The 12572-nt window shown below is 24.1% G+C and overlaps 3 protein-coding genes across 3 annotated transcripts; all 3 read left to right on the top strand. All coding sequences in view use genetic code 6, as the record gives it.

The window, feature by feature from the left end:
* Window positions 1-147: 147 nt before the first annotated feature.
* On the top strand, window positions 148-1843 carry TTHERM_00189390 (actin; the record flags this gene model as incomplete). The annotated part of the gene is made up of 3 exons (XM_001016615.2): window positions 148-193; window positions 288-340; window positions 428-1843. 3 exons carry the CDS (start codon window positions 148-150, stop codon window positions 1841-1843), a joined length of 1515 nt encoding a protein of 504 aa, XP_001016615.2.
* A 596-nt stretch (window positions 1844-2439) lies between these two features.
* TTHERM_00189380 (hypothetical protein) lies at window positions 2440-3570 on the top strand (the record flags this gene model as incomplete). Its single annotated transcript, XM_001016614.2, has 6 exons — window positions 2440-2567; window positions 2616-2859; window positions 2913-3203; window positions 3282-3392; window positions 3453-3464; window positions 3538-3570. 6 exons carry the CDS (start codon window positions 2440-2442, stop codon window positions 3568-3570), a joined length of 819 nt encoding a protein of 272 aa, XP_001016614.2.
* A 2752-nt stretch (window positions 3571-6322) lies between these two features.
* TTHERM_00189370 (transmembrane protein, putative) lies at window positions 6323-12368 on the top strand (the record flags this gene model as incomplete). Its single annotated transcript, XM_001016613.3, has 8 exons — window positions 6323-6758; window positions 6823-7555; window positions 7612-8063; window positions 8127-8830; window positions 8903-9749; window positions 9814-11358; window positions 11422-11822; window positions 11877-12368. 8 exons carry the CDS (start codon window positions 6323-6325, stop codon window positions 12366-12368), a joined length of 5610 nt encoding a protein of 1869 aa, XP_001016613.1.
* Window positions 12369-12572: the final 204 nt, after the last annotated feature.

Genomic DNA, 12572 nt, shown 5'->3' with positions numbered 1-12572 from the left:
ATCATTAAAAATATTTTTACTAAAATATATCTTTTTTTTTCAGACAAAAATTTATATTTAGAAATTATTTTAATGGATCTTATTAGAAATCTATTTTTGTGTAAAAACTTAAAATAGAAAAATCTAATGAATAATTATTCAAATTATATGTTTAAGAAACCTTCAAATTTGCTAAATTTAATGCTAAAATATGGTAATTGATAGTATATTTTACTGTTAAATTTTAGATAGTTTAATTGATTTAACTCTAGAATTATTTACGTTTCTATCGTATATTATATCTATAGGCAGTAAACTGCTAATGGTATCATATTTTGTAAACGCTGAATAAGCAAAGATAGTAATTTTGTAATAATTATTGATAAAATATAGTTAAATTTATAAGTCTTTTCTATGCATGATAAAAGATTCAAGTTTTACTGTAAAGATAATAGAATTTTACAAATTAATAAATTAAGCAATAGAAATTAATTAAATGAAGAATTTTTTGTCAAAAAGAAATAAAAGTTCCCCTTATATTAAAGACAATAATGCTTTGCCTTCTATAAAATCTCAAGAAAGTGTTAAATGTGTATCGATTAAGAGCATAGAAACAGATGCTGGAAATTAATCCTTTGGAAAACTAATAAATAAACAACGAAAATCCTCAACATTAATAAATAATCATGTCAAATTTGCTAGCGATACTTAAATCAGCCCATTAATAAATAATAATTCTGAACACTTTTTACACTCAAACAACAAACTAAGGTCTTTGATAAGTACTAAAGATACTTTAGAGTGTATTAATTAATCTGCAAGTTCCATGCCTCTGATTCCGTAGGAATAAAAAAGTTAAATAACTCATTAATCTATTAAGAAAAATACTTCAAAAAGCTTAGTTGATTTGTTTAGCAAAAATAAGAAATAAAAATCTGATAAGGAAATTAAAGAAGAAAATGGCTTTTAACTTGGTTCAACGAAATACTAAATTAAAAAATAATAATTTTATAATGAAGTATCAGAATTGTAAAAATTAATAAATAGCACGTAAATAAAAAGGGAAAGTAAAAAATTGACAAGTTTAATGAATAGAAGAGACTCTCATCTTTTTCACTTTTTCTAGCCTCTCATATAGCTCTCAGTTTTAAATGAAGATTATCATTAATATTCAAAGTATTAAGGAATAAGCCCTATAATCATGAAAGAATATACAAACTAAAACTATTTGAGTAATGTTTTATAAAATAATGGAACAGGTCTGATACTAGTTGAAAATTTTGGGGTAGTATCTGTAATACCTTCTTTTGAATTTGTGGTTAAAGAAAGTGATTGCTATAAACATCCAATGGACACAAATTTTTTAGTTGATATTATGAAGGAGCTTGTTCTATATTAATTTTAAATTGCAAATTTTATTGATCAAGAGATAAATGAAATGTGTAAAGAGATTGTTTTAAAACATTGCTACTTTGCATAAAACTACAAATCAGAAAAAGCAGATTTTATATAAAGCTACATTCATTGGACTGTATATAAAAAACCTTTAGAGTAGTTGAGAGATAATGGAAGAAGCTTTAATGATTTAATGCTAACAGTGTATTTAGGTCATGAATAAATAGATTGCCCTGAATCTATCTTCAGCCCAACAGGCAAAAATAGCTACTTGCCAAGTCTTTAAGACATTATAAGATCTACATTAAGAAAATTTTCTTATGAAGAAATAGAACAAATATTAAGTAATGTAATTTGCATAGGTAATTATTTCAATCTGAAAGGATTTAAAGAAAGACTCAGATAGGATTTAAAAAATATGTATAAAACTATAGATATTCAGCCAGAAATAAGAATATTTTAGATTTGATTACTAGCACTTAAATACTATTTAAAAATTCAACTATAAATAAGAAAAATTTAGATTTAATTATTAACGATCAATATAAATATTATTTCAATGTTATAAATATGAAAAAATTTGTTAAGTTAAAAAAAATAAAATAAAATTTGTTATTTTAAAATGTTCTTCATAAATTTAATAAAAAAATTAAATTTATTTTAATTGTATGAAATAGTTTTTATATTTCATTTTTGATTTGGAATTATTTATTTTATAAAAATTAAGAATTTACTGTTGATTATTTAATAATAAAATAGAGTTCTTTGGCATGTTTTTACTAAAATAAAGAAATTATTTTAAAATCAAATCTCAAAAAAAATAAAAAATATTTTTGTAGAATTTAAAATATTTTTTCAAATTGTATGAATGGTTTTGGCAAATTAAAAATATAACTAACTACAATTGCTTTTAAAAGATATTTAAATCAACTTTTATTATCGTTTTATCTTTCTTTAAATTTAAAACAAAATACTGGTCTTCTCTATATATAAAGTTAAGATTTATATTTTATTAAATACTTTTTGAGAGTTTGAAAATAAATAGGAGAATTAAATAGAATAAAGATGTAGGGGAGTTCATTAGTAGAGCCAATTAAAGAAAAAATAGAAAACGCTATTAGGAATATGAGGTCACCATTTAGACATTACCCTAGATGTGTTAAGTGTCCTCTTTCAAAAGATATGAGTTTAGTGTAATTAATAAAATTATTAATTCTAAATATTCATTAATTCATTTTAAGATGCCTTAATCATGATTGCGGAGAAAATTACTTTAAGTTAATATGCCCTTATTGCCATAGAAATGAACACTAAAGGCATGAATTAAAAGTAGAAGATGATCTTGATTTAGTTTTATAAATGATTGAAGACCACACAAGATAAAGGTATATGAATAAGCAAGTGACAGATTAAGATATTGGATTCGTAGACCTGCTTTTAGAGTCTCAAAAAGCTTTAAATAAGCTTTTAAACAAGATACAGCAGGTTATAAATATTTAAAAGGAAATATTATTATAAATGATTATATGCACAAATAGGTGAAGTTTATCTTAGATGATACCTTGAATGGTTACAAGAGAAGAATGAAAGAGTATGAAGATATGATAAGACTTATAAACAATGCATAAATGTCATCTAGCTAAGCCATTATTAATGAATAACTTTAATAAATTAAAGATAAAATTGTTTATAATTCTAATGAAACAGATGTATATATTGAGTGGAATTTTGAGAAGATTTACAACGAAACTGAAAAGAAGAGAAGAGAGGGATACAGTTAACAATGTCTTAAAACAATTAATTAATGTGAGAAATCTTTTAAAAACCTAGTAAATATTAACATATACATACAATACAATACACACTCATTTGAAATATGAAAATTCAAAATTGATATAAAAAAATAGCTTTAGAATTTCCGTGATGTAGTCAATCCAATTCTAGAGAAGAGGTTAATTCAGAAGGTATGTTTAGATAAGTGCAATTAAATGTTAGAGCTTCTGAATGTATCATGGAGAGTATTTAATTTTATATATATTTAGAATACTAAAATAATGAATTTTTAAAAATGTAAATAGTGGGAAAAATATGTAAATTTCATTTAGGAGAAACTTTAAACTGAGTTAATACTAATTTATATCGTTTAAATAAACGAAATTTTAGGAAGACATTGTAATAAATTATATTTTAAAGTGAAATATAAATTTTTATGTATTTTATTAAATAATAGGAAGTAAGCTTTGATTATTATTAAATCATTAAGTAAAAATCATGTTTTAACAAAAATAGATTGTAAATTATTTTAGTATTTTTAATAAATTTGATATTTATCATATTATAAACAGAAAGTAAGGAGACAAAAATACTGCAAAAAACATAAAATATTAATATTTTATCTTTTAATTAGCATGTAAATTTTAATTTATAGCAATTAAAGCATTAAATAATAAACTTATTAAAATTAAATATAGATGGTAAAATAATTTGTTGTTAGCTATGAGTGATTAAAAACTAAATTTTCTTAAAAAATTACTAGAACGTAAGATAAGAGATCTTAAAATATGATAAATTTAATTTATTTGTTTTGATATAAAAAGGCAGTAATATTATTAATAACAAAAAAAATAAATGTTTTTTAATACTTTTTTTAAAAAAAATAAGTTCGTAAATTTAATTGCTATCTATGACCAATAAAAACTTATAACATTAATAAAATTAGCAAGTAAAATTGAAGATTAATTGTATATGAGACAGATATTTTTATACTATTTTAACAAATAAAAAGAATGTAAATTCCTTATTGCTAAGTTTTTATTTAAAAATACTTTTTTAATAAAAATAGGGAGTAATTTATTAATAACAGTGATAGTCCTTGCTTAATATTTTTTAAAGAGAGTAAAATAGTTTTCATTAATGGTTTCGATGCTAATTTTATCATTTTATGGATATTTAACAGAATGTAAGACTAATCAATTTATTTAAATTCTAATAAAATTTTTATAAAAAAAGTATGTAAATCATTTTTGAAGATGAATTATTATTAAACTTAGCTTAATAAAATTAGAGGGTACATACTATTAAGATCATCAATTTTATTTTTAAATTATTATACTTCTAAAATAGCCAGTAAATTTATAGTCTAGTAAGATAATATTTAAAATATTCAAATTAATTATTTAAAAAAGTGCGTAAATTAATGAGTTCAAATAAATTTAGATGAAATTAATTTGCAAATTATAATATAGATCGTAAATTGTTTAGTGAGGAAAATTTCTAATTCATTTTTTTTAGAATGTAAATTATTTATGATTGATAAATCTCAAATAATATTTTTCTAAAGTTGGTAACAATATTTAGTTTACTTGAAAGAGAGGACACTCTTATTTATTAACTGATTTTAATTGTTACAGACAGTAAATTTATTTAATAAAAAATAATTTCAAAGATTAAAAATTATTTATTTAAATAGAACGTAAGATATATTTTAATTAGCTGTTATGAATAAATTCTAATAAAATTATAGAAAGTAAATTAGCTTGAAACTCATAAAAATTTTAAGTGAATATTCTCAAAATAGTTCGTAATAACACATTAAATGTTAAAAAATCAGATAAATAGATATTTTTTAAATATAGGAAGTAATTTTTAAGCTTATATCATAAATAAATATAAATTCATATTTACTCATATGATTAGGAAGTAAAAACTTAATTTACTTTTTACTTTTTTTAAAGTTAATTCCTAAAAATAAATTTAAAAGTTAAACATCTTTGCATTTGTTGCAGGTTCAACATCAAAAGAGACTCAAAAAAAAGAAATCGAGGTATTAAACACACCCCAAACATTATGCTATTCATAAATAATTTAAATATTATTTTTTTTTAAAAATAGATGGTAAAATTCAACATCAAAGAAGATATAAAAAAAATTATTATTATTTAAATTAAAAGCTAGTAAATTAATTAGAAATAAAGATAAAATTTAATACATTTCATCAATAGATAGTAAAATTTTAATTTAAATTAATCGTAATATTAATGGAATAATTATTAATAGGACGTAAACTTATTGGATAGAAAAATAAATTATTAATTTAAAATCTTTAATCTTAAAGAAAGTAATTTTTTTACAATTGTTTTAAATTTAAAAAAATTTTATATTTTAAAATATTTTAGTGGGTAAAATTCTTCTAAAGAAAAGCTAATTAATAAACATTCTTCTTGAAATAAAAACTAAAATAGAAAGTAAAAATCTTAATTTTTTATATGAATTTTTAAAAAATTTTATATTTCTAAAGTATGCAAACGATCTTTTAGATATTTATCAAAGTTACAAGTCAAAGATCGAGCAGTCTACTAACTTCTAATAAGTACTACCAGATAATATCAATTGATTTTAAGTTATTAACATTATTCGTAGTTTTATGTATATCTTTTCGTAATATTTTATTTGAAATTGAATAATAAAAGATTTAAGTTTTTGACTCATTTTGTGTAAATTCGGTATCTTTTTTCCTATATTAATTTTGACTTTTCAAAAGATTAAAAACTGGATTTTATCAGTTTATATTTTATTTATTGCCATTTGTCTTATTTTTCGACACATAAATTTTATAATTATTTACAATGGATTTAAGTAAATAACGATACTCATCTGTTTTGTTTCCTAATTTAAAATTATAAAATAGAAAAAATGTTTATTATATTTATGATTTAAAATAAATAAATTTACAATACTTAAGTTACAGAGACTTATTTAAAAATTTATTTATTCTTTTATTTTGCTATTTTTTTCAGACTTTTTCTGAATAATTTTTGATAATAAATAAGTAAATATCTAAATCGTTTGATAATTAAAAGAGCTTTAGAATAGAACTTACGAGGAAAAATAAAAATTTTTAAATTTAACATAATTAAATAGAGAAAGAGCAATTTAAGCAGGATTTAACATGATACTTAGGAGAGGGTGGTTGTAGATATCTACCATACTTGTTATTTATCTCTCTTTATGTATCGCTTAAACTATAGAAAAGATTCATCTGAATGATGTGCATTATTTTAACATCACAGATACCAAGATAGGTAAAAAGTATTATACAGCTACAGTTGTAGAAAAGAATAGAAATGTCGATCTCATCGTTCAGCTTAATAATCTTTCTATTGACAGCGATCCAGATCTTGCAGTATTTATTAATACTGATAAAATACCAAAATAAAACACTCAACCTTACTGTACTTCAGACTAGATTGGCTATGATGTCTGCTTAGTTAATGATAAAGACATCAGTGAAGATATGGACCTAGTTGTTGAAGTAAAATGCAGCACACCATGCAAATACTCTCTAAATTTAGTTTATAAAGAAAGAATTGAATATGATGCTTAAAGTAATTTGAATTTATTATTTTATTGTTAGATATTTTATTTAAATCTTTTTAAAATATAATAAAGAGGGAGGAAGTATTGATATTATACTTAAAAATGATGAAGTTAGAGAGATATTAGTAAAGATCCCTAAGATGAATAAAGGGTACTCTAACATGCTCTTACAAGCAGAGTTTAAGAATATGTATAGCTTTGAGTATAATGAATAGGCAGAATTTGATTTCTATGGAAACAGAGGAGAAAGACAGCCTTAAAACAAAAATGATGCTTAGTTAAAAAGTATATGGATAAGCGATTACATTAAAGTTATTCCACTTTCTCAAGAAAAGAGAGAGATGTGCAACGACTGTTCGTTTTCTTTGGAAGTTAAAGGACCAAAAAATGCTATCATTTAATTTAGCACCATACTTTATGATAATGAAAGGGATTTGAAACTTTCTGAATATTTTTATAATGGAGTAGTTGAATAAGAAGAAACTTAATATTTTACAATAGACTTTTTAGATTTGTTGGATTATGAAATTGAAAGAATTTTCTAAGGTGAAAACAGAAAAAGAAAATTCCTCTCTGATTTTCTTTTCAACTTAATTCCCTACAATGGAGATCCAGATTTGTATGTTCATTATGGCGAAACAAGACCAAAAGATTTAGATAAGTATGAATGGTAATCTAAAACTAGTTTTAGAGAAGATTTAATCCTTGTTACAAGTGATGAGCTAAACAAAAAGGGATATAGCAGTGAAAAGAAAATATTTATAGCAGTTTATGGCAAATAGATCAGTGCCTTCTAAATCAGGATGTAATAATATTTTTTATATGATTTATTCAGATTAAACAAATTAATTTAATTTAAAGCGATACTTACTCGAACGAATACAATTCTGGTATTTAATTACAACTCTAGTAACCAGTCACAAGTTTTGTTGGTAAACAAAAATTAACTTTATATCAATTAAGAGTTGATGGAGATTTGAAAAGAGAAATTGAGATTATTCTTACCTCACTTTAAGGAAACCCTGATTTGTTTGTTAAAAGTTGGAAGTATGGAGAGGGCGCTGATTAAACAATCACTTTAGATGAAATTAATTAATTAGTAAAGAACTAATATATTGACAAGGAAAAGAAGTTCGTTGGATGGAGTGTTAACAAGTAAGGCGTTGATTCAATAAAAATATAATATGATCCTAAAAAATGCAACTCTGATCAAGAAAAAAACGATGATAACAACGATAACGATGATGCTAACAGAAAAAAGTTCCCTGACAACATGTTTTATAATTATTGTATTTTTACTATAGGAATATTAGGTAAATTATGATACATATTTTTAAAAATATTTATAAATGTATTTTTTTTGTTTCTGTTAAAAGGTAATGAAGAAAGAAACAGATATGTTTTGAAAGCTGCTTCAAACGATCCTTCAAGCATCATACCCTTAAGAGAAAATTCAATAGAATATGCCTTTTTAGCCTAGTCAGAATATAGGACATATTCATTTTAGCCCATGTCTCTTGATTATGATATTACTGAAATAAAGTTTTAGCTAAGTTATAACAGTGGTTTTGCTTCGATCGTTGCTGACAGAAATTATGATAATATCAAAAATAAAAAACCAGAAAAAGACTTTGTCCATTCATCTATTAAAAATCTAATTGTTTACAATACTGATGATTTAGAAAAAAATAAGAAGCTTTCTGATTACACTTATTTCATTTATGTGAAAGCTCTCGAGCATACAAATGCTCAGTTAATTGTTCAGGTTTAGAGAAAAGGCTAAAAGCAATTAGAGTTCAGAGAAGTTATTTAAGGAGTCCCAACTAAACTTAGCATTCAACCTAAAAGTTCAGGTCACATCAAGTTTGGATTTTCTTATGGAGTACAATAAACAATTTTTGCAAAAAGTGACTAGCAAATTAAGTTATATGTTGGCGAAGATAAGAATGTAGCTCCCTCCAGTATTTACAATAAATATAACGCTGATAGCAATATAGCTTCTACAGCCACAGAAAAAAGAATAGAATTAGATCAAAACTTTTTTAGCGATGAAGGCTATTTATATGGTACAATCGAAAATGTAAAATATTGATTTTTAACTAAACTAAAATTGAATTTTTAAAGTATTTTTACAATTTTTTTTAATATTAAGGTGAGTGATAAAGAAATTAATGTAGTGATTTATGTTTAGACAGACAAAGTAAGCCTCAATTTAAATGAAAGTTTCTAAGATATTTTGATTCCTAATCTGAAAAGAACTTATTACTTTAATATCTACAGCTACATGGTCTAGGATATCAGTGATACTGATAAAATATATGCGTATGTTGTAGGAAGTGGTATTGGTTTACAACAAAAGATTTAAGGAAGCTTTTCAGTTAATAATAAGACTATATCAACCTTTAAAGATTATGATTAAATTAAATATATTTAAGCAGACAAATAAGATGTGATCAAAGAGTGTCCTTACTTGCTAGATTTGAATGTATACTAAGATTGTCAATTCTAGATTGAAGTGATGTCACCACAAGAAGAAAGAATTACTGTCTCTATCGTCTATCCTGAAAAGCCAACTTACATTTCCAGCTATGGCTAAACAGTTTCTCAATTCCCCCTAAAGAAGGAAATTAGGAAATTTATTTACTTCTTATATGAAATAAAGGAAGTTATTTTAACTGTCTAATCATAAAGCTACGAATTTTAGGTTTTGGGAAAGATTCTATCTTACAGCCAATTCCAATCGAGTGGTGCAGGATAAGGAGAAGGTTTTCCTACTTTAAATGATGATGTTAAAAAATTAGCGATTCACACTAATTCTGAAGTAGTTTAGTAAATTAGAATACATCCTGAGACCTATAAAGGAGAGTCTTGCGAATAGGGTTGCTTCCTTTTAATATCTGTTATCCAGCCTTAAGAATCGATAGTACCTGATACCAAAGTTATAGGAAATATAATTAAGCTCTAATTGAATGGAGATAAATTATACGATTTATATGAAGGTTGATTGAATTTTTTTGATATATTTGGCAATAATATTTATAATATTTTATCTATAAAATTTAGGTGAGGTTGTATAAGGTAATGTTGGTAAGGAAGAGATGGTCTACTATAGATTGTATGTTCCTCAAGAAAAAGGAAATATGAAGATGATTATCAATTTGACTCCTCTAGATGAAGGAGATCCTGATTTATTTTTAAATAAAGACTCCATAAAAATTCCCACAAGAACTGAATACGATTTGAATTCTTAAGATTTAGCTGGTGATTTCATATTGGTAAATAATCGCACATTAAAGAATTCCACTGGCATTGCAGGTTATTATATTGTCGGAGTTTATGGTAATTCTAACTCTACTTACTAGATTCAATATTAGGTTGGAGATAATAACATTTTCAAGATAGACAAAAATTAAATTCAATAAGCATACTTGCATAGCAATCAAACATCATACTATATTTATCACAAGAAAGAAAAAGGTAAATTCACTGTTGTTACAAACATGGTATCTGGTAACTCTGGAGATAGCTATATGTTCATTAAAGAATATAAAAATTCAGATAAATCAGCTAAAGATTTCTTAAGTAACTTAGCTGACCCAAACAGCGCTGATTTAACAACTAAAAACGAATCACATAAAGAATACATTAGATGGGAAGATGATAGTTGTGATGATTGCACTTACGTTATAGGCATTAAGTCAATTTAAAAATAATTGGTTTATAGTATTTCAATCAATTTCGATGGAGGAGTAGCACAAATTTAGAACAATAAGAACTAATTGATATTCTTAAAACAAAACATTTCTTCCAAATTACGTTTCTTCTCTTAAGATGATTTCAACATATATGTTTCTTCTTATTCAGGTAGCTGTATCGATCTTTCAGTTAAGGGAGGATTTGCTCCTTAAAAATAACTTACAAGTACAGAATGTAAGACAACTGATCCTTAAGGCAATGGCTTTACAACAAAAAGTATTTTCATCAGACATATTTTTAAAGACGATTAACCCTTAACTGGATTAGCTCAGTAGAATACATTTACAATTGAATTAACTTCTAAATTTACAGATGAAAAAGTATTGGTTCAAGTTGTGTCTGGTACAGAAAACAGATTGATTAACTCAGGTATTCCTCTTGAATCAGTAATTGCAGCAAAATCAGAAGTTAGATTTATTTACTACTCATCTCAAGAAGGGATGTAATCTCTGATAGTTAACCTCTCTGCTGAGAATGGATAAGAATATGGTCTAGAAGAGACAGAAATTGACATGGAGTTAATAAATAGAAAAGAGAGACCAGTTATTGGCAATATTGTTAGCAAAACAAAGGATTTGATTACCATGTAATTCTAGACTTTTAGAAGTTAATCTTATCATATAGTCGTAAAATACAAAGGAGATAGACAATATAAATTCAGTATTCTGATAAAGGAATAAAATACTAAAAATATCCCCATTTTAAGTGGCTTTGTTTTAGATGTGCTTCCCATCCATGAAGTGTCTAATTACCAAATAAATATGTAACTTGGAAGTGTTTTACTTATTTAAAACTTCAATTGTATCTCTGACTAAAATATCTTTATCTACACCAATGCTAATGATATGATAAGTAAAAAATAATAGTTTTTTAATTTTGTTAGATAATTTCTCATATTTTATTTTAATTAAAAAGTGTAAAATGACAAAGCAATAAGAGTAACAAGAAGGGCAACATCAAATCATGAAATTCAAATCATTAAGGATACAGCTCCCCAAAATCCTGCAACAAGTGCAATTTATATTTAAAAAAGAGCAAATAAGTAAACTAAGGAAAAAATATCAAAATCTATTATTACGACTGAAGTATACAAACCTAAATAACCTATCATATACGACTATATTTAGATTGGTGATTCAGGTATTTTAACAATAAGATAAGATCTTAATAGTTATTTTGTAGCTTTTTCTGAATTGGAATGTGTAGAATCTGATTGCTGGAAAATTGATGGATTGAAAATTGTTGAAATAGAGTATTATCTTCATATTAGCAACTCGAGGGAGACTTTATAAAGACAAAGTTATTGCTCATTATATGTAAATTTTTTCATGCATATTTTCTTTTATACATATCATTTATTTTAAAAATAGGAACCAAAAGACCTTATTATTAAGGTAAACCCTCTAAAAAAATAATCATCTTCATTAATGAACCCTGATAAATAATTATTTACTATAGAAAAAAGCCAAATCCCTGAATAATAAGATAAAATATATGTTAGTGTTACAGCTAATGTTTTGGTAAATACTGAACCTTAGACAAATAAAGGATTCCGTTTTATTTATGGATCTAATTTAATAGAAAACAATAACAATATTATTTAACCAAAAGAAAGTGATGATAGTAGCTCAAATTTAACAGTTATTGTTGTAATTTGTGTCTTGAGCATAGCTATATTATTGTTAATTATAGTTTAGCTCTACAGAAGGTATAAAAATATGCACAAAAAACTTTAATATGAAATGAATGATGTGAGAAATGTAGCTCGCAGTGATATAGAAAATGAAAGTATTCCACAAGGTAATTAATACAACAGCATTCTTTCAGAAAAAGGGTAATCTGAAATGATTGAAATGAAATGATGATAAAACCTTAATTGTATTTCCTGTAAAATTAATTAACATGTAAATGAAGGTTTATGTAATGTTAACTAAAAGAATTGTATGTTAAGAATATATATTACTTACAATTTTTCAATCAAATTAATGATTTTATTTTCTATATATTTATTGAGGTTTAATTTAATATTAATTTTTATTTATTTTAAATTGACTAGTATCTTTATG

This window comes from Tetrahymena thermophila, assembly GCF_000189635.1.
Source record: "Tetrahymena thermophila SB210 genomic scaffold scf_8254638, whole genome shotgun sequence".
Classification (NCBI taxonomy): domain Eukaryota; phylum Ciliophora; class Oligohymenophorea; order Hymenostomatida; family Tetrahymenidae; genus Tetrahymena; species Tetrahymena thermophila.
Note: the sequence above shows the minus strand (reverse complement) of the source record. Positions and strands in the feature narration are given on the sequence as shown.